A 21,939-nucleotide genomic window follows, 5' to 3' on the forward strand; every position below is an offset into this window, starting at 1 on the left:
TTTGTTGGGAATTTTTTGAACAACCTGCGACTTTGTTCGGTTCCATATGGGTGTTCTCATTCAAGTAAGTGCAGAGCATACAAAGAGATCATTGTCACCTTGTTCATCTCAATGGAATACACTTGTGAGATCAAGAACACCATCTCTATTCTTCATCTCTAATAATATGTTTACAAAACACCAACTTAAAATGTTTTGTATAAAAGAGACGCAATGGCTCATACTCTTTTTCCAACAATCTCATTAACCATCTTGATTAAACCGAATAGCTTGATTAAACCGACTTCTGACTCTTCTGGTAAGAACTCTGAAATCATTTATATCATTCACAGCATCTCCAGGCACCACCACGACACCTACTTACTCTTACCACATTCTCCAGTAAGTACTTCCTCTACCAACATCATGTCGTCTATTCAACAATACTGGCCCCCTATCAGGGACGCTATCGAGGTCATCAACGACCCCTCGCAACCCAACTCGACATCTCGGGTTCAGTGCCCCATCTGCATGGACGACATTGCCGTAACAAGCTTCCCTCCCATCCCGCAGCGCCAAATCACGGTTCCGGGTGCAGACCCGACTCTCGGCGAGGTTCTTCTCTGCGGCCACATTCTATGCCAGGAATGTCGTGTTGCCAGTGAAGCTGCCAGTCACCCCCTCGAGAACCGCACATGTCCCATGTGTCGCACTTCTCTGCAGTGCATCGACTGCGGTAAACCCTCACAGGTGATTCCCATCCCCAAAGAAGGCCCGGTCACATCAGTCCCTGCGATTTTGTCTGAAGGAGGTCGATGCAGAGAATGCCAGGCCACTGCAGAAGTTGGAGAGAGTATTCAGCAAGGGGACTGGCCAGATGGTCTTCAAGACCTAGAGCCTGGCTTTGTGCCTCTTTTCTACCACTTGGCAGGCAAGCTGGAACAGCAGGGCTACGCCGTTAGTCCACAAAACCTCGTCGATGCGTTTGCTACCATTATTGAGGATGAGTTTCTGGAAATGATAACTGGGCGTGTACAAGCAATCCAGAGCAGACATGCTGCTTTGGAGGGACAGACGCCTTGGTTTGCAGACGATCCTGATACTCCTGTTCCACGAGCAGCAGACCTTCCCGGGCATGGTCAGCGTCTACCGAGACTTGTGCCACAGGAGGACAACTGGCCATTGTCGGGTACATCGCCTGCGGGACCAGCTCCGCAGCAGAACCCGTGGGGGGCTATTGGGGAAGCAGTTCCTCAAGGGCCTCCTACTCCTACTAGTCCGTTGGCACGACCTGCAATGCAGCCTTTCAGCATGAGGCCACCTCCAAGTTTTGGGGAGGTCTTTGGACAACAATCTGAAATGAGCGCTCTTGCTGCATCGGAGACGTCTGCAGGGCAGGCCCTTGGCCCTCCAACTATTATAGAATGGATGCCATTTCCATCTTCATCGACGCCATTTATCGAAGTGCGCACTGAGGCCGCCCCATCGACAGCACATGCAGTGCATACTATTGATCTGACGACACCTCTGTCTTCACCGTCAGCGCACCCATCTGCACACGAAGTGTTGTTGAGGGAGGTCATCGAAGAACGTTTCAGGGCCGGGCTAGATATTACCGCATCGGTAGCAGAGCTCATGGCAGACCGTCAACGACGACAGAGACCTATATCACCTCTAGTAGCATGGTCAAGGGGGCCAACTCTAGACGATAGAGAGTTTATCCATCGACATGCGGTGGCTGCTATGAATGCTCACATGGTGGCAGAAATGTCATCAAACAGTGGATGGGATCGTTTTGGGTTTTCTCATCACGATACCAGCAATGACGATGACTACATCGATTTTGACGACTTACTACCAAGCACCGACGATGAGGGGAGTGAGGATGGGGATGATAGTGGAGACTACAATGAGTTGAGTAGCAGCCCAGACTCTGACACTAATAGTGAAGACGAGGATGTCGAGATGGCTCCTGCGCCTGACTTGTTCCACTATGTCTAATTCGACTATCCTACCTCTGCGGAAGTTGAAAAGAAATGTCACTGTTTCTCTAGACCAAGCAAGGTAAGCAAGGTATTGATTGAATGGCGCTTGACTTTTTGGTCTCTGGAAGATCAAAAGCCAGCTGACCATCCATCATCAACACATTTTACTACTGAAGTTCTGACAGCCTCATCGCTTAGATGTCGTCTCCAGAAGACGCGTCTAAGTCGTCAGCAGAATGGGTCCCCTCCAGGTGTTACAGGTAAGGTAGAGTTAAATTGATAGCATACGCAGGCGAGATCAACTCGGGCCGAGCGTATGGATATGACGGCACGGTATAGACGGCATATAGAGAAAAGAATGGAATATTTTTGTTCTATGGAATTATTTGTTTACTTGGCATTGTGACTGTAAGTTTGAGTTTTTGTAGTGGTGTTTTACGGGCGGTAAAAATAGAGCGTCGTTTTGATCCCGGCGGGATTAGATTGGGAATTACGCACGCATTGCCAACTAAAAAAAAGGGTTTCAGACTTGTGCCGTCAGAGCCGTTTTTGTCGGACGATCATTTTTTTGTAGAGGTAGTCATGAGCATGGACGATTTTGATTGCCCGTCCGAGTAGTATTTAGCATCTTGGGGCGCTTAAGCGGGCAGTATATCATTATCATAGGTACGTCAGCCTTTTTGTTAGTAGGTTGAAGGCTTGTCCATCAAAAGCAAGCCACGCAGGTACGCGCATGCCAGGTGACAGACGAAAAGAGATTTTTCGGATATCGGCTCAGAAACAAATGAAAATCAATCATGACTCGATTAGAAATGCCGGACGGAATATATATGCCGATAAAACACTATGAGAGGAGAAGAGAGATGGGGATAGACAGCAAGGACAGAGACAGGCAGAGAGAGAGAGAGGAAAAGTGGAACAGGATAGCATCATCTCACCGCGCCGTGCCGGTATCCGATCGCGCCCAATCGACCCCGGCAAGTCGGCATCTCGACATCCACCATTTCCAAACGCCCAGTTTTTAGTCTGGGGTGGATGTAGACTGTGTCAGTAGAGGGAGGAAGAGAGGATGAAAGGGAAGAGGTTGATAATGATATAACGAAGAAACATTGATGGAATAACTTGAGGATATAAATGTATAGCATGAGCCCCTGTAAACCCCCCTGGGGAATTAATACACAGCCGCCTGGGTACCTATCCGTAAATGAAGACTCGCTTCTGAAGCATCTACAAATACAGGGCACACACACCCCCTCTCCTCCTCCTCTTAGTGGACAAAGCACAGTTGCTTGTCTCGGAAGTACGGCTTCACCAATTGCACCGTTCCTATCCATTGAACCCTTTTTTTGTTGCCGTCTCTTCCAGACAAGACCTTGCCTTGCAACAGCATAGCATGGCATATCATCTACTTATACCAGACTAAGAATAGAACCCAACTTACAGAGCCTTTAATCCCCTGTAGCTTTGTATTTCTTCACTTCCTCTCCCCAACTCTCATCTTCCTCCTCACTCACCTGTATACACTCGTCATCTCGTCTCTCGTCAAGTGGCTCCAAACTTTTCGTTCCTGGTTTTCGTTAATCCTACACCCCCCACAGTCCGTTATTCTCGGGCTTTCGCTACCCCCGCGGGTGACTGTCACTGTCATCTTTCAGCCCCAGGGGCCTTGCTACCACTACCACCTCTGTCCCATTTAAGCCAAAGGGGGGGGGAGGCCTAGAAGCCGGGACCTTTCGCCAAGATTTCACTATCCCGCGCCTTTACTCACTCTCATTTGCATTGCAAACTCACAACTCTTTTGCTATAATTTTGAGCCTCACCACTTCTCTTTCTTTTTTTGTCTCTCACTATTGGATGATACCGCGATAGATGCCTTCCGCTCTGCAGGCCGACATGGATCCCCTCGCCGTCGTCGGCCTCCCTACCACAACCGCCATCACAGGCCTCCTAGAGGTTGGCGCCGCAGCCATCGACATCCTCAGCGACCTCAACATCTCGCCCCAGCACGACACCCTCGTCCTCAACGCTCTTCTCCGCGAGGTTAAAGAGTGTCGCTCCTCCGTCCACGCCTTTTACAAAACCCTCAGCCTCATCGAGAACGGCCAGATCCCAATCCCCGCCCGCGCCGCCTGGATCTCGCTCGAAACCCTCGTCGCGACTGTTACAGATACAGTCCTCGCCTTTTCTCGCCTCTCGTCGCTGTGCTGCGCCGTCGACGAGGAATCTACACGGTCTAGCCCTGAAGATGCGGCTAAGCAATTCGAGAAGCGCATCAGGGCGCTGTGCGCGAGGATTCGGTGGCATAACCTGTCGATTGCCATGATGATGACAATAGTGAACTGGTAAGTTTGGGGAGTTCAAAAAGCAAGGCAAATGGCGAGACAGGAAAGCAAGACATGCAGGCTATACCCTGTTAATTCCCACTTTCTAGACTTGGCACACGGGCCTATTGTTGAACAATGAATTGGAGTTTGAAGCATTAAGCTAACCAGATACAATAAACAGCCCTGGAGAAAAAGACGCAAAGAACAGTCGCGACGAACTCGCTCATCGTGTTGCTCGACTCCTCACATTCAACGTCGGCCTCGCCGCACGATTGCGACACACAGCAAGACCCGGATCCGGTTCCTCGGCCGCCAAGACGACCGTCTCAGTCACCGAATCCCCCGAGATCACCCCCGTCAATGTGGGGCGCCGCCCTCCGGCCTCGTCCTGGTCCAACTCATCATCAACGTCGTCACCCTACTCGGGCACCCTCGCCAACCTCACCACGCCCAAGGCCCTGTCCAGAATTATTCTGCCCATCGAGTTAAGGGAGCTGCGTGATGATTTTGAGTACTACACCGGCACCGTGCCCTCCCAGGTCGGCAGCTGCGAATTTCCCACTGGTGGTGTGTTTGTCAACACTCCGTACAATGTTACATCAGCGCGATGAGGCTTTTGTCTCGAGTTTATGATGAAACAGCAACCCCCCTCTCAGTGGATCAACAAGTCGTCAGATTAAAATGACAAATATGCAAAGTCGGTGTTTAGGTTGGAAACAGTTCTGAAGCCAAGCTCTGGCTTACTTTTTACTACATATGGATTGGTTGGGGATGGATTTAGACGGGCATCCTTTTTTTTTTTATTGTCATTTGGGTTGTTGGTTTATGTCTTATGATTTGTACTTTTTACCGTTTTACTTTCCACATGGAGTCGATTTAGCTTAGCTGGGCATTTGCAATTTATTTAACGTAGAGATATCCATCCAATCAATTAATCAGCCATTACTAGGAGTGCGTGTGCTATATGGGTGTTACAATGAGACAGGCTTATGTACTTATGCTATGCTATGAAATGAGACCTAATGACATTATTACAGGAAGAGCTTGCTGCCGTGGTACTTGGTCTTGTCAGAGTATGTCTCGCTCTGGACAACAGCCTCGGAAGATCGCTCAGGGAATCCCTTGAAAGACTTGGCGTAGGTAGCGACGGAGTGGGCGATGAGCTGCGGGGTGTCATGTTAGTGTTACCGTCACCAAGACATGTGATGTATTGTGGACTTACCTTGGTGTTCACCTCCCAAGCAGTGTAGTTGACGTTTGTCAGATCGTCACCGATCTGGTGGTAGTTCTTGTCGTACCAAACGCCAGCCTCTCCACCAAACATGGCAACCTCTTCCTCAGTCTTGACACCCTCGGCACCGGTAGCGATACCGCCAGCAGGGATACCGCCACGGATGAAACCGTCGTAGTCGCTGCGGCCGTCAAAGGGGATAAAGGTGTAGTTGAGACCCTGCTCCTCGTACCAGTCAACGTACAGGTTGCGCAGCTCCTCGGATCCCTTGGGGTTGGCAGCGTTGGTCGCGTTGTAGATCTGGTAGGCAAAGTTGGGGCTGGCCATCATGTCGTAGTCCATGAAGAGACGAATCTTCTGGTTCTCCTCGTCGGAAAGGACAGAGACGTAGTGGTCGGATCCGAGGAGTCCTTCCTCTTCGGCGGCCCACCAGGCGAAACGGACACAGTTGTTGACGCGGTACTTGGTCAGCTGAACAGCAACCTCGAGCACAGAGATACTGCCAGAGCCGTCGTCGTTGATACCAGGGCCCTCGGCAACACTGTCGCTGTGGCCACCGAGCATGACGCAGTTGTCGGGGTCACCGCCACGGGTCTGAGCGATGATGTTGGTAGTAGAGATGGTCTTGACCTCGGCATCGATGTATGCAATAGCATCAACCTCCTCGCCGTCCTTGATCTTCTTGACAACAGCCTTGCCCTCATCACCACCAAGACCAAAAGTAGCGATGTGGTCAGGAGAAGGAGTTCCCAGAGTTCCGTGAACGTCGCCCTTTTCGTAGTTGTACACGACGGCCGCGACAGCACCCGCCTTGCCAGCGTTGCCAGACTTTGTTCCAAAGGGACATGTTCCACGGAGGACGAGAGCAATGTTTCCCTTGACAGCCTCGGGATAATCGGACTCGTTACATCCCTCGTTATCGACAAGAACGAGCTTTCCGTAAACAGGCTCCTTGTTCTTTGTAGGGGGTGTCAGACCCATGGGCGCAGCCTCCTTGGGGACGTCATTGCCGAGAACGAGTCGCGACTCAAAGACGTTGCCCGAAACGGCAGGGAATTGCTGGTTCGAGACGGTGTAGTAGCCGCCCAGCTTGGCCAATTCAGCGTGAATGTACGACAGCGTTCCGAGATGGCCTAGTCACAGGTTAGTTGATTACAAGAATGCCGATGTCGGCGATAACTCACCTTCGCTGCCGATGACGCGAGTAGGATGACCGTACTCCTCCTCACCATTCTTGGCAATCTCGTACAGATCCTTTGCTCGCGCCTCGAGGTTCTCAGGCTTGATGCTCTTCTGCAGCTCCTTCGTGTCCACCAGAGGCAGATCGTCACTGAAGGGACTCCATGAGAGCTTGGGAACTTGGAGGTTGAGAGGGATCTGGAGAGCTGAAACGCCCGACAGAGCAGCCGTGGCAGCGACCAGACAGAAACTCTTTGTTGTCATTTTTCTGTATATGTTTGATGATGATGACAAGAAGAAGAAGGATGGATGAATGGATCGGTGAGAAGTAGGTAGTTATGGTTTGAGTCGGCTCTCCGGGGGTCCCCAGGTGATACAAGCTCTGGTGCTTGTGACGTGATGATCTTGAGCTACTGCAGCTTAGCTTGGTTGCCCTGCCAGGAACCCGAGGCATCCCTTGCTTATCTTTGCCTGGTCTGGATTTCAGGGCTGTTTCCCCGTGTCTTGGCGGTGACCTTACCCTGGAGGGTGTCTTATCTATGGGTGCCATTACTCATCTACCTACATAGGTAGATAAAGATAATATTGTAGGATGGTGATTATTAAACTCCTATTTTTATTGAAAGGCATATATTAATTGACGTTGCCAGGTTTTGAGTGTAATAAATTAATAAATGCTCACACGTAGGGACCGAAGACTTGAGATAGTTATTCACAAAGTTAATGATGGTCAGTTGATACAGACCTCAGCCTGTCTCTTACTTCTTTCCAATTAAATAGACAAGAAAGATAAAAGACAGACAAGGCGGAACGTAATAGAAAATCACCCGAAGAGTACGTTAATATTTACTGCTATAGAACATATAGTCCTCATTCCACCCGCGATGTGTGTAACAACCGCTTCGATGATATACGCCTACAAACACAGATACTTGCATACACCGACAAACCAATCAATACTAACAAATCACCTTTTACGACAAATCCCGATGCAACATGCTGTACAACCCTCTCACCCTCCCATTCGCCACTCCGTCTGACACCAAGACCTGCCATCTCACACATCTTGGTCAGAAACCGTCAGCTCACTCACATAGATAGGGTGCTTACATGAGATCAACTGCTGACGCTGACACAACGATGAGTTGTAATAAAATAAATTCATTCCCTTCTCTAAAGTTTGTTCATAATCATCTAAATTACAATGCATCCTGCTTACACGCTCTATATCGGCCTTGGAGCTCGCGTGGCGGAGTGGAAGAATGATGTCTACGCTACAGTCAATAAGGTGTTTACGGAACCAACGGATCCTCAGAATCAGGTAGGTTGAGTGATAAGGAAAGAGAGTGTATACTTATGTTGGGATATAGGTAGATGAGAAGAAACCTCTCATTGTTGAAAAGAGAGTGGAAGAAGGAAAATACGGATCGGAGAAGAAATGGAGGGAGAAGAAATAGTTGGACAATGAAGTATGAGCATGGATAAGTTGGGGATACATGGTCGAGCTGTTAGTATCACAGTGCTTTACGGATGAATAATTTGATATTGCATATATTCACATGTTACTCATCTCTGCGCTGCTCACAGGATGAATTACCAGAATAGGACATATCTCAATCCTAACAGCCTTCCTATTCGCCCCAATCTCATCCTGCATACTCAGACCACATGCATATGTACACTTCCATACTCTCGACTCGAAACAAACCAATTCATTCAAATCTAAATCTACATCAAGGAATGCTCATCTTGACATGATCACCCTTCTTCGTCGCCCTCCCCCCAAACCCCCACCCAATCTGATGCGCAAGCTGAATCTCAATGTCTAAATCGTCCGCCCACGCCCACACAAGTCCCGGATTCTTCTGAAACATTCGTCCCGCAGCGACAAGATCAAGCGGAACACCATCTTCCCCAGAAATAATCTCCTCAGCCAAAGTTCCCGTCTTGATACTTCCAACCGTGCTGACGAGAATTTTATCGCCGACCTCTTTCTTGATATACTTTGCAAACTTGGCCTGATATCCTGGTCCTCCTTGGACTTTCTGCATGGGATGGTTACCACCGCTTGACACATCGATCACATCGACGCCGCGCTCTGCAAAAAGCTGTGTGAGTCTGGCAGCCTGATCAACAGTCCAGCTCTCGCCGTTGTACTCAGAGTTAGTATCCAGCCAATCCGTCGCACTAATCCGCACAAACAGCGGCATAGTCTCCGGAATAACAGCCCTTACTTCCTCAACCAACTCCAGCGCAAGACGAGTTCTATTCTCGAAACTTCCGCCGTACTGATCAGTCCTCTTATTGACGCTCGGCGTCAAAAACGAACTGACCAAATACCCATGCGCAAAATGCAGCTCAATCACATCAAAACCAGCAGTTACAGCGCGGTTCGCAGCTTTGACGAAATCTTTCTTGAGCTGGTTAATCTCTTGGATGCTCATGCTGCGAGGCGTGGGGTGATGCTCGTTGAAGGGTTCAGTGCTGGGTCCTACGACGTCGTCGGGCCAGCCGTTGACTTCCTCTGTTGCTGTGGCGCCGGCGCTGAGCCAGGGGGCTACACAGCTGGCTTTGCGGCCTGCGTGGGCGAGTTGGATGGCGATGTTGGTGTTTTGGCTGTGTGCAAAGTCGACGTTTTTGCGGAGTGTGTCGACGTGGGCGTCGAGCCAGATACCAGCGTCCCTTGATCTGTAAGTTTCCGCATATGAGATTATAAAGTGAAAACTTACTCTGGTGTGATACGACCATTGGCCTGCACAGCAGTGGCCTCCAGCATCATAAGTCCAGGCTATTACCGTTAATCTTGCCGTTCTCATCATTGGGGGAAAGCCACTTACACCACGCTGAGCCATGCCTCCGTAATGAGTAATGTGCCAAGGCGTCATAAAGCCCTCATGGCACGAGTACTGACACATGGGACTCACCCAGATCCTATTCTGCATCGTGACGCCGCGGATCTTGAGAGGTTGGAATAACCTGGGCACGGGTCTTCCATCGTCGGGTTTGATGGCCAGACCAGCAGGGGGATCCTGCTCTGGGGTGAAAAAGGGAACGCCTTTGGCTGCAACATTGGGGATGGGATGGCTGCACTTTTCTGTCTTGGCCGGAGCTGGAGTTTCGGGCCTCGAGACGGGAATGCCGTGGTGAGGATGGGTGATACGCTTGGTGAGATAGGCGGCCATGTTGAGATTGGAATTGAGGTTGTTGAGATAGAGAGATCACAGTTGATGAAACTTCAACCTCGTAACAGCGGAACAGCAGTTTATGTATTGAAACATGATGGGTCAATGACGTTGTGATTATGAATCTTGATCGTCAAAAATCGCCATCATAATCTCCATTGTTTCATGAGAAGCCACTGAGAATATTCCGTCTACCTTCGGCTTGATATCGGAATGGGCAGTCTTTAACGTTGAAGCATTTATAATAAATAACGTTGCCCAGATGGTGGGTCAACTATCTATACTAGACCAAGATTTAGTGTAGCTTGGTTGTGTTTGTTGAATCCGTAAATATGCAATTACTAATCCCGCTCGCCCCAAAAAATGTAAATATGTTCAGTCCAACGCCCCCCAATTAGCATATCATGGGTCAAGAAACCTGCTGTTCACCCTTCGTAGCCTTCCACTCCTTCGGTGACCCGAGTCTTCTGTCGTGGAAGCATTCCTTCCCATTAAACCAGCTGTGCCGAATCGCTTTCGTCCTCGCTCAACATCTTCTGCCTCTTCCGTGTTCGTCTTGGAGGCTCCAAAGCTCTTGCGATTTCTCACTCTTCGCTCATTATCAGGATCCAAGAATCGATGAATTGTGCGGTGATCCAAGATCCTTTCCTCCTTGTCATTAGGTCCTGCCTTGTCTGTCTTGGGCCAAATGTATCCATAAAGCTTTGAGTGTCGTTCGCAGCGAGGACACGAAGCTCGTGTAAAGTATGCGTTCTGTTGTACAAAGTACTCGTCGCAGTTGGTGCACTGAATCCAAGCCATCTCAGGCTCTGATAAAAGCAGCGGTGTAAGGAGGTAATCGCCCGGTGTTCGCACTCGAGCTGGCGGTGTGTCTTCCTTGTGGACACGGCGTGGTTGCTTCTTCCGCTTTGACTGTTCCGCATCAGCCGCCTGGCCCTCCTCAACTGCCTCAATACTGGTTGCAATTGGCGCAACCGGTTCAACTGGTGGAGGGACCACTGTTACTTTCTTCATCTTGGACTCAGGTTCGCTCTCCACCTCAGACTCCAGCGGATCATTCAAAATAGCCTGGATAGACATAGTATCCAAACTGCTTCGATTACTCGACAAAGCCCCATTCTTCTGCTGTGGTGATCGCGAACCCTCTGTGCTCTGCGGCGAGACTGGTGCGAGTCTGCTTTGTTCATTGTTCTGCTTCTTTGATGCGCCCTTCAATGGCGTTTGCATAGGCTCTGGAGTCTCCTTCTCAGGTGAAGTAACATCCGTTTCGACAGCTCCACTTGATTCACTAGCTGTGACAGATGTGCCACGCGATGAAGAGTCCGAGACTATTGGCTGGACCCCAAGCTTTTGTCGTTTCGCTGGTGTCTTGGGAGGTGTGGCCAGAACATCGTGTGTTCGCTTGCGACTGGTTTGATCGATAGATGGGGATCTAACAGATGATGTATCACGGGCCAGTAGTGATCCTCTAGAATTGGCTTTCGTAATCCGTGGTCGCATGTCGGGCGTGACTGATGGTGTCCGTGAAGAACCAGAAATACTGTCATCTCTTCGTCGTCGTCGAAGTGAATAACCGTCTGACAGGCTCTGCCCAATGCCTGTCTGAACTGGCACTGTTCCCTCTTCTGGCTCCCATGCATTCCTCAATAGATCCTCGCATGTCTTGCAAAGGCATTCACAGTTGTTCTCGCCAAAGTAGTTATCTCCGTACGTGACTGTGATTTCCTCTCCTGCGTCAATCGGTCTCGTTGCGACAATCTCGATTCCGGCATGGCTCGTCCTCATAAGTTTTGCGTTTGCATCGCAATCGTGGTTGGCAAATCGAGCAGGTCCCATAAAAAGACTCGTGCACTTGCTTCGTGAGCTAACAACAATGCTGAAGTCCTTCTTTTGTGATGAGATTGCCATCTCCTCTTCTGGTGTGATGACTACCTGTACACCAGAAAGGTACTTGATAGCTTCGTTGCGCCGTATGGCTCGTCTGGCTGTTACGGCTGCTTCGTGGCTGACAATCGTGTATCGGTTCGTTGAGCTGACCTCCCAAGGACAATCCGGTAGATAAATCTGCACATAACGCCTGAGATGTTTTCGGAAGTCGTCCTTCTCCTTGTCAGTTTTCAACCCATTGTGAAATCTCTTGAGGCCGTTTGTTGTCAATAGTCGCTTCTCGGCACTGTCCAAATCCTTCTTCAGAACCACCTCTTCTTGCAGGATCTTGCTAATTTCTTCCTCCTTTACACCTCGCGAGGGGTGATAGGATGTGCGGTTCTTGGGAACTGTTGTCCAATAAAAGACCTGGCTGTGTTAGAGTCGCATCGATTTCTCATAAGATACTCAATTGTAAACCACTCACATGATCAACTAGGGCGTCAGTGAGAATGTCATCATATGCTGACACTTGAGCCAGTGTCATGCGTGGCTTCTTGTTGGCCGTCTGTGAAGGGGCCATTTTGGCAAGCCTGAGGTCTCCGTCAAGAGATTCGTGCCGTTGAAACTGCTGTCGGAAAGATGAAGGAGCGTACGTGTCCCTCAAGAGTAAACGTCCTAGCGAGAAAAGAGCGGAGATGTCGATCGTTGGTTCACAGAATCACAGCCTTGTCAGAGCCACAGTCGATGCTTTTCAGCTCCCGTTAAGCAAAGATGTAAGAGGTAAAAGAGAGAAGGCCAGTATCAACAGGAGTTGTTCTGATTAAGTTCAGTTCATCCGTGCCGCAACGTCATAGCCTAAGAAAAGGGAAGTCTCTTCAGTAAAGAACGATATAAGGACAGACGAGGCTCAGACGTGAGTGAGAGAACGGCGACGCAGCGAATAGCCTCTCAAGGAATCGGACTTGAAGGAGGGAAGAGATGATCAAGGTGGAATGACATGTTAGTGTCTCGCCGGCCTTGGAGGTTAGGGGTTGCTTTGTTCGTCCTTCCCTGATCAAGGCCGGTTCGGGGGCATTGGCCAGGCGACGGGTGGGGCTGTGTCTTAATGAGATGTTTAATCAATATGTGGCGTAGTTTCAGCTGTGGCTGTGTGCACGTGATGCTAGTCGAAAAGTTCAGTTGGGCGAGTTGACGATATCCCGAGCTGAACCGTGGTGAGAGTAGAGCTATCGATCCTCCGCGAGCGGATACCGTCAAGATGATTCAATTAAAGGTGTGTTCCCCTCGAACTTGTGTACATGTATATACTGACCATATAGACAATGCTTAACTGCATCGACAACTCGGGCGCTGCCCTTGTTGAATGCGTCTTGGTCGTTGGCCAAAAGCGACATGCCCGAATCGGTACGACTACCTCCCAATGACGATATTACCCCGACCCGAACCGTATCGAACCTACTCGAACAATGACTAACTCTCCCCAGGTGACCGTGTCGTTGTTGTCGTCCAGGAGCAGCGTGGTAGCTCCTCCGGTGGCATGGCCGGTATGTCTGCCGCCAACAAGGTCAAGCGAGGTGACATTCGTCACGCCGTCGTCGTCCGAACCCGATACCCTACACAGCGCCCCGACGGATCAATCGTCAAGTTTGACGACAACGCCTGTGTTTTGTTGAACAAGGCTGGTGACCCCGTCGGTTCACGTATCAACGGCGCTGTTGGCGCTGAGCTGAAGCGCAAGAAGTGGAGCAAGATCTTGTCAATGGCTCCCATGCAGGCATAAACACAACACAAGTCAGGTTAGGGAAGCAAGGGGACAGAAGAAATTACAACCAAAACTAGGGAAGGGGACGGTTGGTGATTTATAAAAGACACCATAGACTACGGGAGCGAGGTTGGCTGACAACAGCCGTGTACGGGTGGAATACTGTACAATTATGAATACTATACTCGGGCATATGCGAGGCGTTGATGCGAGAATAAAAACACCTTTCAGCTCTTGACATTTCACAACATTCACGTAATACGGTTCAAAGTTAATAGAGACAAAGACTGCGAATTGCAGCTTGTCGTGATTTAATTCCTTCTCCTCCATGCTCACTGCGTTGGCAGTCTAATACAGGATCATGTTTAAATACAAGTTCCATTTCCTTTCTAAAAAGTCCCCAGCGCCGATGACAGAACCTTGTCATAACCTTTTGTAAACGCCTTGCCAAATACAAATGATAATGCGACCATCTTGCACAGCGACGTGTCGGTGCCTGGGTATCGATACAAGGTCTCGTTCAAGTAAAAATGTGACCGCAATCGCAGCAGACGTAGAACAGTTTCTGGGCCGTTGTTAGTATGGTGGTGTTGATTCAGGGACTAGAATCATCTTACCATGCCGGTTTCAGCGCTTCGCTGCTGAGACTGGAAAAAGACAGCTTCGGTGTGCTGGCAACTAGGGCAAGTCTTTGTAGATCGCGGGAGCTGCAGCGCGCAAAAGAAAAATAAAGTCAGCCAGCAGTCTTTAAGCGATGACAAGCGGGTTCCAAAGAAAACGCGAGCCACCCGTGCTCCAACTGCTGTTTCCAACTTTTACTCATGTCACGGTCGGTCCATGTGCCGCCGGAATATAATACCAAAGCCCGAGCATGTGCCAGCCCAAAGTAGATAGTGTTCGCCAGTAATGTCGTCATAGTCATAGTCGTCGTGATGTAGCTTTATAGTTTGGTTGAGAGGAAAACTCATGAATCGGACATCATGGAGATCTCTTCAAGAAACTCCTCGCTGGCGTCGGAGAGGAAGTCATCAGACTCTGTCTTGGCGTAGTCAGAGTCCTCGTCCATCATCTCCTCATCGTAGTCGGCAGAAGGGTCCTCCCATGGCAAGGTGAACTGGCACATGCCCGTGATGGGCTGACTGATCTTGTTCAAAGAGGCAACCATATGGCAATCGGGCTTGCCGCAAGAGGTGCAGTAGATAACTCCACCACAACCGTGGCAGACAATAGGTGGAAGGTCACTAACCGTCGGATCGGAGCCAACATCCTGGGTGACACCGGCGGTCTCACCGGCCGAGGTGTTGAGGTTGTTGCGGAAGACGCAGGTAGACTTGGCGTCCTCGGTGTACTGGCATGTTCGGCAAGTGAACTGAAGCTTGTGAGCGTCTTGGTCCTCCTTGGGGTAGAGCATGTTGGAGCATTCGGAGCAGAATCGGAAAGTAATCTGCTCGAGCTTCTTGTCGGTTTCGGCCTCGTAAGAGGTGGTGGACTGGGGAGTCGCCATTGTGTCGGTCGCGTTGTTGTGTGTAGGTGGTGTGATAGTTGAGAGTATGAACAGAATGATTGCTCAGTTATTGTAAATGCAAAAAGCAGATGCAATAATTGGATTATTCGTGTATGTTCAAGCCGTGATTAAAAGTGATTTGTCGCTCCAAGGTAGAGAGGTCGAAATGTTGATGAAAGAGGAAGAAGAAGGGAAGAGTTGATGAAAGGCGGCGAGTGCTACAAAATAGTAGAGGGAGGGGCTCGCTTTGGCAGCTTTGGTCCACTTTTTTCTTTCGGGTGCTGAATTTGAGCTGATGGCGTGGTTTGTGGCTTTTTTTCTGTGGTTGGGCTGAGCTGAGTTTGAGTACAGACAATGCAACCAGAGTTTATAGTATTCTATAGCCAATAGGTAATTGTTGTTGAATTTGTGAGAATTGTTTGAGCTGTCCAAAGAACAGTAATTTGAGTCTAAAGTATAGAACAAGAGGAGACAGAACAAAGCTACCAGGTTGGGCGGCTAAGTGATCGGGTTTTGTATGGGGATGAGTAGCAGCAAGTGACTCTTGTGACAAAACCAAGGCACAAATGTTATTCCAGGCATACAGTCAGTAGTTTCATCCCCCCAGTGGCCTCGTGTGGGCGGTCACACGTGGGCGGGCAGACAAATTTCTCTTTTCTCCTGCAGCGCCTTGCTATGGCTGACTCCCTTTCCCTCTATTTCACGGTCTGATATGCAGGTGGCAAGGCAAAAACACTGGGGTCTGTGATCTGACAGGGTTTATTTGTGGTGACTCACGGCTTCAGCGAGTCAATAATTCTTGATTAGGTGTCAAGCGGTGATGCCTGGGGAGAATCTCATCTAGAGGTAGCCAGAAGGTGCTTAACGAGGCGTGAACAAACACTATTCACTGTACTGGCTGAATATTCGCCGATGCATACCAGGTCCAGGTTTGTATGTTAAAAACACAAGGCTGGACAAGCAGGGGATGTTCACATCATCACTCGCGCGTTAATCAGGCACAATGTAACATCTATCACGATAGGGGGAGACTATAGTGACATGCACACAAGAGACACGCATCAAAATGGCATCTACTGATTGACCAGCGAACGTAGAAGCGGATGCTGGAACACGCTTTCCTGCCACCTCCAACGATGTAGGCGCGGGACGAGTGATCACTAAGAGGCACATGAAGGTCTGGAAGAGGTCCACGAGACCATCGCGATCGCACCAAGACGGGATTTGAGACACGATCAACAGAAAAGGCCTCACGTGTAGTGTACGTACCCAGCATACGACTTGACAGTGAATGCGTGTTGAATGAGCAGCAAGCTGAGTCAATCACAGTAGCAACTAAAAGCTGCTTAGACCACCAGGTGTCGGTAAACTTGGACAGAGATATTAAAAACTTGAGCCTCAGTTTATACGTCACTAGAGCGGTGTTTGTTCAGCTAAATGACAGCCCACTTTCATGATTCTCTAGCAATCCACTTGGACGATAGCTCATCTCAGTCTTGTTTTGTCTCAGCATCGAGCGAGCTTATACTTACGGTGAGTGAGTCGAGACTCTCTTTGAGGTGTTTCAATACAAGGAAGTAAAGTTGCCAAGCACTTTACTTTGTGAGGCAGGAACAAAAGCGAAAGGCAATATTGCCATTAAAGTTGTACCAACCACACCCAGGAACAAATTCGGTTGTGCTGTTTTGAGGGGAATAATATCTGATGCTTTACCTCAAACCGACAAAGGTGTAAGTAGATTCCACCACAGTGTTAAAGCTTTTGTCAATAAATTACAATAAATTGAAATATTAAAAAAAGAAAAAAACTCAAAATTATCAATAACCCTTTCACCGCCCCAGTCTTTGTGATCCAAGCTGCTCATCGAATTGTCTACAGCCTTTTTCTATTTCGCACATAGAATCCCATAACTTGGCCTTATTCTTAGCCCAACTACCCATTGGTTAAGGCCGTTAAAACCAGGGCCGCACCACGTAGCCTTTTAACTTCTTGACAAGGTTCAGGGCTAGAGGAAAGAGTGACAGGCCTGCATATCATCCCGGATCGACTGGATGTCGACGTACAGAATGTACACGTCTGTTGCATTGTGGGTGTGGATGAGGACATTCTTCGCAGTGCCATGGTATTTAGTTATTGTCCATCTTGTACATAAGATAAAGGTGGTGTAACCCAACAGTGTCTGCAAGTTGGGATGCACTCCGCAGTAAAGGACAAAGACCTGGGGTTGAATACGACTCTCAATCGGACTCCGTATCCCATACGAAAAGAAACTTCAGCTCGTAGGATGCTACAAGTCTGGTGACGATGGAAACCCCTTGTTTGCGCATCCACTAGAATCAGCCCCATGACCCCCAAACCAGTAATCATGTCTCGTTATTGGACAAATCCAGAGTCATTGAAATGGTATTAACCAAGTTGGACTTTATCCCTCGTTACGAAATGAAAAGGCGTCTTGGTTCAAGGGGATGTACAGAGTGTCGCTGCAGGGTAATTGTCCCTGTAACCTATCACGACCTCCCATCTAATGAATAGGACACCCCGCGTCAAACCCCGCGCAGTTGGTTGCTATGCGGCGCTGGCGTTGGCGTTGCTAAGGTGAGCGGGGACTTCCAATTCTGTTTCTGCTTCTGTGGGATGGACGGCACGTCATTGTTCCAGGCCTTTGCAGTTGCAGTCCCATACCAGGACCCAGCACCCAGGGCCAGCTCCATCAGCTCCAGCTCCAGCTCCAGCTTACCTTGTCTTGCTTGCAACATCTACTTTTTCCTTCACTCAAGACGACGACCTCGCGATACATATACCAACACGTAAGACGCTGTACTCGGCTCCCTTTAAACAACCTAATACCCACTACCAACCCAACACCGACATAAACATGGTAAGCATCGGAACCAGAACATCTCAACTGCCCAATTCCACTGGCTTCCATGGATGACTTCAGCTTCCTCGGTCAACTCACTGACACCCTCTAGGCTGACACCGGTCTTCCTCCTGGCTGGGAGGTCCGACACTCCAACTCCAAGAACCTCCCCTACTACTTCAACTCGGCCGAGAAGCTGTCGCGATGGGAACCCCCCTCCGGCACCGACACCGAAAAGCTCAAGCACTACATGGCCACCAACCACAGCGCTGGTTCGCGTCCCGGTGCCGTTCCCGGTGTCCCCGAGGGCAAGATCCGAGCTGCCCATCTTCTCGTCAAGCATCGCGACAGCCGACGACCCAGCAGCTGGAGAGAGGTGTGTAACCCCCACAACTACCATAGCTACCTGACTAATGCAATTCTTGCAGGCAGAGATCACTCGCACCAAGGAAGAGGCTTTCGAGATCATCAAGGAGCACGAGCAAAAGATCAAATCGGGAAGCGTCAGCCTTGGCGAGCTTGCTCTCACCGAGTCCGACTGCTCATCTGCTCGCAAGCGAGGAGATTTGGGATACTTTGGCAGAGGTGATATGCAGAAGGAGTTTGAAGATGCCTCCTTTGGTCTTTCGCCAGGCCAGATGAGCGAGATTGTCGAGACAGCCAGTGGTCTGCACTTGATTGAGCGGTAAGTCTATTTTGAGCGTTTCCAGACCTTGTTACTGATTTGTCTCACAGTTTGGAATAATTGGAAAAAAGTATATAAATTATCAAACGTTGTAAATTGACAAAGCAGAGCGCATCGTTAACGCCCCTCGCCCGTTGTCCGTCGAAGACATGGACGCCTTTTTAAACCCGTGACGCATACCATGAACTCATCTAGTGAGATTACGCATTATCAAGTCTTGTCTTTTTCTACATTACTCTGCTAGATCTAAGTTTCTACAGTACTCTCCCACAACTGGCTTGCTCTTTCTTTTCGCCCTTCTATCCGTCTTCCTAAGCAAGTATATAACTCTAAACAAACAGGCATATTCAACGCTTTCAAACGTCTATCCTGAATCTATAGCCGTCTTTTCTCCTCATCTGGCCAAGTTTAAAACGGCCTCCTTGAAGGGTTCTACCGTTGTGAAAACCACTGTCATGACACCGGATACCGTCATTGCGAGAGCAGCGTATGGAGCAGCGCGACTTTTAGTCTCGTAAAGATATGAGACACCCATGGCTGCGCCATTGATGCCGACGGCGATGCCTGCGGAAATGGTGAAGGGGTCGTCGCCGCTTGCCAAATCTTGCTGGGCTGACTTGAGTAAGGGCTTCAAGCTCAGGCGCGAGCTTCTGCTGTCTGACTCGGAAAGGCCACTTTCGGATTTGAGGTTGTCTTCTCGTTTGACACCCAATTTGTCCAGTACAAAGGGGTAGCAGAGCTGACCCAAGATCCCGTTGCTCACAACAAGGGCGGCGTTGACACCGAGGTTTCCACCCAATGCTGTCATCGCTGGCTTTGCAAGCGCCAGTGTTGTGCTTCGCGCAGCGAATGATAACGCTTCAGCGGCATCAAGACCGATAAGATTTCCTGCGAGAACAGATACAAAGACATTGCCGGCTGCAGCGGCTGTCGCCAGTATCACCGTCAGCAATCCAGCTAGGCTGAATAGCTGACGCTGGCACTCGTACAACTTGAAGCCCCATATTAGGATACCGCACTCGAGGATCGAAAGCGCAGCATCACCTGCGCCGAACCACGGAGTCCGGTCATCCGAAAGAGGTGTCCCTGTTGCCACCGAAGTCCAGAGGACGTAAAGCGTGGTGCCGCTGCTAAAGTCCGCAAGCACTTTTGACAGACTGTCGAACCCGTATGCGCCAGCCTTGGCCCGGGTGTATGCCGTCATCAAAAGAGTCGTGAACAGAACAGGATTCATAAGCGTGACGATCGCGTTCTTGAGGTTGGGCATGTCGGCGCATATCTTGGCTGTTCTGACTTCTCGCTGGAGGCGTAGTGTGAGTGCCCATATGAACCACAAAACACACCCATCGAGAATGCGGTCTTCGTTGGCTGCGGCGGCGATTGGTGCGCCGACGATGAAGATACCCATGAAGGAGGCGAGCAAAGGAAAGTTTGATGTCCAAAGATGCCACACTGATGAAGCATCGACGGGGTCCTTGAGAGCGATGGATGATCGTTGACTGATTGTGGTGGAAGGGGCAGTGTCTCGGTCGGGTGTTGCTTGGTTCGTGACCTTTTCGCGACGACCAAATAAGGGCTGGGGCACTTGATCCAGGGTCGAGTCAGAGAGCCAGCTGGTTTCAATCCTGGGCGGCGCTTCTGTGTGAGATTTGGGGAGGCAGAAGTCGTCTGGGACTTGTGCGGTCCATCTTGCTGCAAAGGTCATGACGAGGAGCGACAAAGCAAAGACCATGACCCACGAAGCAAGATTCGTCACCGCTGGAGAGAGAAGTCAGTAGATGGTCTGATGTATCTTTGTACCAGTACGGACCAAAGTTGCCAATGATGCGGGCAATGTCGTGGCCGCCGAGAATATCGCTCTGGTTGAGCATTACCAGAGGGATGGGAAATCCCAAGCCCAAATGGACGTTGATGAAGTCTACCTAGACAACAGTTAGTGCTGTGATTGCTGGATGAAGTCATGGTCTTACCTTTGACTTTATGTGTCTTTGGTAGACATCATCAACACCGCTGAAGCACAAATAGGCGAAAGCCATGCAGCAAAAGGTCAAGATCATGCCAAAGATGGAAGAGAAGAACTCGAGATTGATAGGCGCCAGCGCCCTGCTCAAACCCCAGATGATGAGCTCGCTCATAAGGTAGATGACGACGACCCAACCAAACTCGAGCACATTGCTGGCGAGGTAGTTGAGCCGTTTCTTCCAGATCTTTGATAGCGACATGTCTCGGGTGGAATGAAACAGTGTTTTGGCCAAATGGACCGGCGTCGACCTCGAGGTGCGGGCTTCATTTGAGTGACTGAGACAGCGGAGGATTTTAGAGACGTTGTTTCTAAAGGTGGACATGGTTCGACTTGATGATAGTACACAGCCCAGCTGGCTGAGACGAGGTGAGGTGAGCGAAGCACGAACAGGCTGGGCTGAGAGACGAGGAGAGGAGGAGAAGGTTGGACGTTTAGATACACCCTTTCGCAACCAAAACCTGCGGAAGGGTGAACGGTTATTAAAAAGAGGTCGAGGGCACTCGGAAAAGGTACATGGGATAGTGCCTTACTGAGGAAAAGGAAAGGGAAAGGTTGAGGGTGGCAGGGAATTTTGTGGATAGCTTCGGGCAGAGGTTTGCACTGGCAGATTACAGTGAATGGCATCATATTTTACCCAAACATTTTGATACCAGGTCCATGCATGATTTCAGGTTTATTTTACAGCTGTTTGGAACTAGTATATCCGTTGATGTGGGCATCTCCTTTTGGGTCAAGATAATGTAGGAACCCGGGGATGATGAGTGGGAATCTACGAATCTAGATGGGGACTGCTACAGGCGAGAATGGGACTACGGATAGATCAGCTGCAGATAAATCAGTTTGTGTTTGCAACGTTTGCTTTTGCTCGGGAAGAATAGACGGGATCGGGCCTTTGGAGGGTTAATCTACCCGTATCGTGAGTGTTGTTTTTCTTTTCTTTTTTGGTGATGGTACGAGGGTTTGTTTGTTTGACATTGGACGTCACATAAGTTGAGACACGACTTAATTCCCCGTGGGGATTGATGTACAGAAAGGGCTGTAGAAGTAGGTCACGGAGATGTGATGTGTGATGTAATATGTGAGAGTTGGTTGTATGACGGTTTGGAGGTGACGTCCCCTGGGTCACGACATGGAGGAGGTGGGACGACTTGTCAAACGGTGGGAGATGTGGAAGTAGATTTGCTTATTGGATTACTCTACTCTGTCACGCCAATACATTATTTTATTGAAAGCCAGAGAAAAGAGAGTGTCTATAAACATTGCCATCTGCATGTCTTGGTGACAGTAGGGCTGCTTCTGTATTCCACAGCTAGACTCCCAGGTCCATCCCCTGCATTAAGATGCACAACCGTTACC

At 49.5% G+C, this 21,939-nt stretch overlaps 9 protein-coding genes across 9 annotated transcripts; 4 read left to right on the forward strand and 5 right to left on the reverse strand.

The window, feature by feature from the left end:
• Positions 1-405: 405 nt before the first annotated feature.
• Positions 406-1,980, forward strand: FGSG_12935 (uncharacterized protein; the record flags this gene model as incomplete). The annotated part of the gene is made up of 1 exon (XM_011327834.1): positions 406-1,980. One exon carries the CDS (start codon positions 406-408, stop codon positions 1,978-1,980), a length of 1,575 nt encoding a protein of 524 aa, XP_011326136.1.
• A 1,439-nt stretch (positions 1,981-3,419) lies between these two features.
• Positions 3,420-5,245, forward strand: FGSG_06526 (uncharacterized protein). The gene is made up of 2 exons (XM_011327835.1): positions 3,420-4,306; positions 4,470-5,245. Exons 1-2 carry the CDS (start codon positions 3,834-3,836, stop codon positions 4,897-4,899), a joined length of 903 nt encoding a protein of 300 aa, XP_011326137.1. The 5' UTR covers positions 3,420-3,833; the 3' UTR covers positions 4,900-5,245.
• Positions 5,246-5,319: 74 nt separating this feature from the next.
• On the reverse strand, positions 5,320-6,962 carry FGSG_06527 (uncharacterized protein; the record flags this gene model as incomplete). Its single annotated transcript, XM_011327836.1, has 3 exons — positions 5,320-5,451; positions 5,511-6,652; positions 6,704-6,962. 3 exons carry the CDS (start codon positions 6,960-6,962, stop codon positions 5,320-5,322), a joined length of 1,533 nt encoding a protein of 510 aa, XP_011326138.1.
• Positions 6,963-8,431: 1,469 nt separating this feature from the next.
• On the reverse strand, positions 8,432-9,880 carry FGSG_06528 (uncharacterized protein; the record flags this gene model as incomplete). The annotated part of the gene is made up of 3 exons (XM_011327837.1): positions 8,432-9,380; positions 9,428-9,486; positions 9,536-9,880. The coding sequence occupies 3 exons, from the start codon at positions 9,878-9,880 to the stop codon at positions 8,432-8,434; spliced, it is 1,353 nt and encodes a 450-aa protein (XP_011326139.1).
• A 402-nt stretch (positions 9,881-10,282) lies between these two features.
• On the reverse strand, positions 10,283-12,329 carry FGSG_06529 (uncharacterized protein; the record flags this gene model as incomplete). The annotated part of the gene is made up of 2 exons (XM_011327838.1): positions 10,283-12,175; positions 12,234-12,329. The coding sequence occupies 2 exons, from the start codon at positions 12,327-12,329 to the stop codon at positions 10,283-10,285; spliced, it is 1,989 nt and encodes a 662-aa protein (XP_011326140.1).
• A 654-nt stretch (positions 12,330-12,983) lies between these two features.
• On the forward strand, positions 12,984-13,748 carry FGSG_06530 (50S ribosomal protein L14). The gene is made up of 3 exons (XM_011327839.1): positions 12,984-13,022; positions 13,069-13,153; positions 13,234-13,748. Exons 1-3 carry the CDS (start codon positions 13,008-13,010, stop codon positions 13,527-13,529), a joined length of 396 nt encoding a protein of 131 aa, XP_011326141.1. The 5' UTR covers positions 12,984-13,007; the 3' UTR covers positions 13,530-13,748.
• A 46-nt stretch (positions 13,749-13,794) lies between these two features.
• On the reverse strand, positions 13,795-15,461 carry FGSG_06531 (uncharacterized protein). Its single transcript, XM_011327840.1, has 2 exons — positions 14,129-15,461; positions 13,795-14,076 (listed from the first exon to the last, which is right to left on the reverse strand). The coding sequence occupies exon 1, from the start codon at positions 15,013-15,015 to the stop codon at positions 14,476-14,478; it is 540 nt and encodes a 179-aa protein (XP_011326142.1). The 5' UTR covers positions 15,016-15,461; the 3' UTR covers positions 13,795-14,076; positions 14,129-14,475.
• A 2,310-nt stretch (positions 15,462-17,771) lies between these two features.
• FGSG_06532 (peptidyl-prolyl cis-trans isomerase ssp-1) lies at positions 17,772-18,779 on the forward strand. Its single transcript, XM_011327841.1, has 4 exons — positions 17,772-17,893; positions 17,988-18,251; positions 18,304-18,560; positions 18,611-18,779. Exons 1-4 carry the CDS (start codon positions 17,891-17,893, stop codon positions 18,618-18,620), a joined length of 534 nt encoding a protein of 177 aa, XP_011326143.1. The 5' UTR covers positions 17,772-17,890; the 3' UTR covers positions 18,621-18,779.
• A 175-nt stretch (positions 18,780-18,954) lies between these two features.
• On the reverse strand, positions 18,955-20,905 carry FGSG_06533 (uncharacterized protein; the record flags this gene model as incomplete). The annotated part of the gene is made up of 3 exons (XM_011327842.1): positions 18,955-20,318; positions 20,371-20,482; positions 20,558-20,905. 3 exons carry the CDS (start codon positions 20,903-20,905, stop codon positions 18,955-18,957), a joined length of 1,824 nt encoding a protein of 607 aa, XP_011326144.1.
• Positions 20,906-21,939: the final 1,034 nt, after the last annotated feature.

Source organism: Fusarium graminearum, chromosome 4, assembly GCF_000240135.3.
Source record: "Fusarium graminearum PH-1 chromosome 4, whole genome shotgun sequence".
Classification (NCBI taxonomy): Eukaryota; Fungi; Ascomycota; class Sordariomycetes; order Hypocreales; family Nectriaceae; genus Fusarium; species Fusarium graminearum.

What these genes read in the sequence shown, in the direction of transcription:
- FGSG_06532 (XM_011327841.1), top strand. An exon ending in GACCCAGCAGCTGGAGAGAG is followed by an intron (nt 18,252 to 18,303) that starts GTGTGTAACCCC and finishes CAATTCTTGCAG; the next exon opens with GCAGAGATCACTCGCACCAA.
- FGSG_06531 (XM_011327840.1), bottom strand. Translation starts at nt 15,015, where the DNA reads ATGGCGACTCCCCAGTCCACCACCTCTTACGAGGCCGAAACCGACAAG.
- FGSG_06530 (XM_011327839.1), top strand. An exon ending in AAAGCGACATGCCCGAATCG is followed by an intron (nt 13,154 to 13,233) that starts GTACGACTACCT and finishes AACTCTCCCCAG; the next exon opens with GTGACCGTGTCGTTGTTGTC.
- FGSG_06526 (XM_011327835.1), top strand. Translation starts at nt 3,834, where the DNA reads ATGCCTTCCGCTCTGCAGGCCGACATGGATCCCCTCGCCGTCGTCGGC. An exon ending in ATGATGACAATAGTGAACTG is followed by an intron (nt 4,307 to 4,469) that starts GTAAGTTTGGGG and finishes TACAATAAACAG; the next exon opens with CCCTGGAGAAAAAGACGCAA.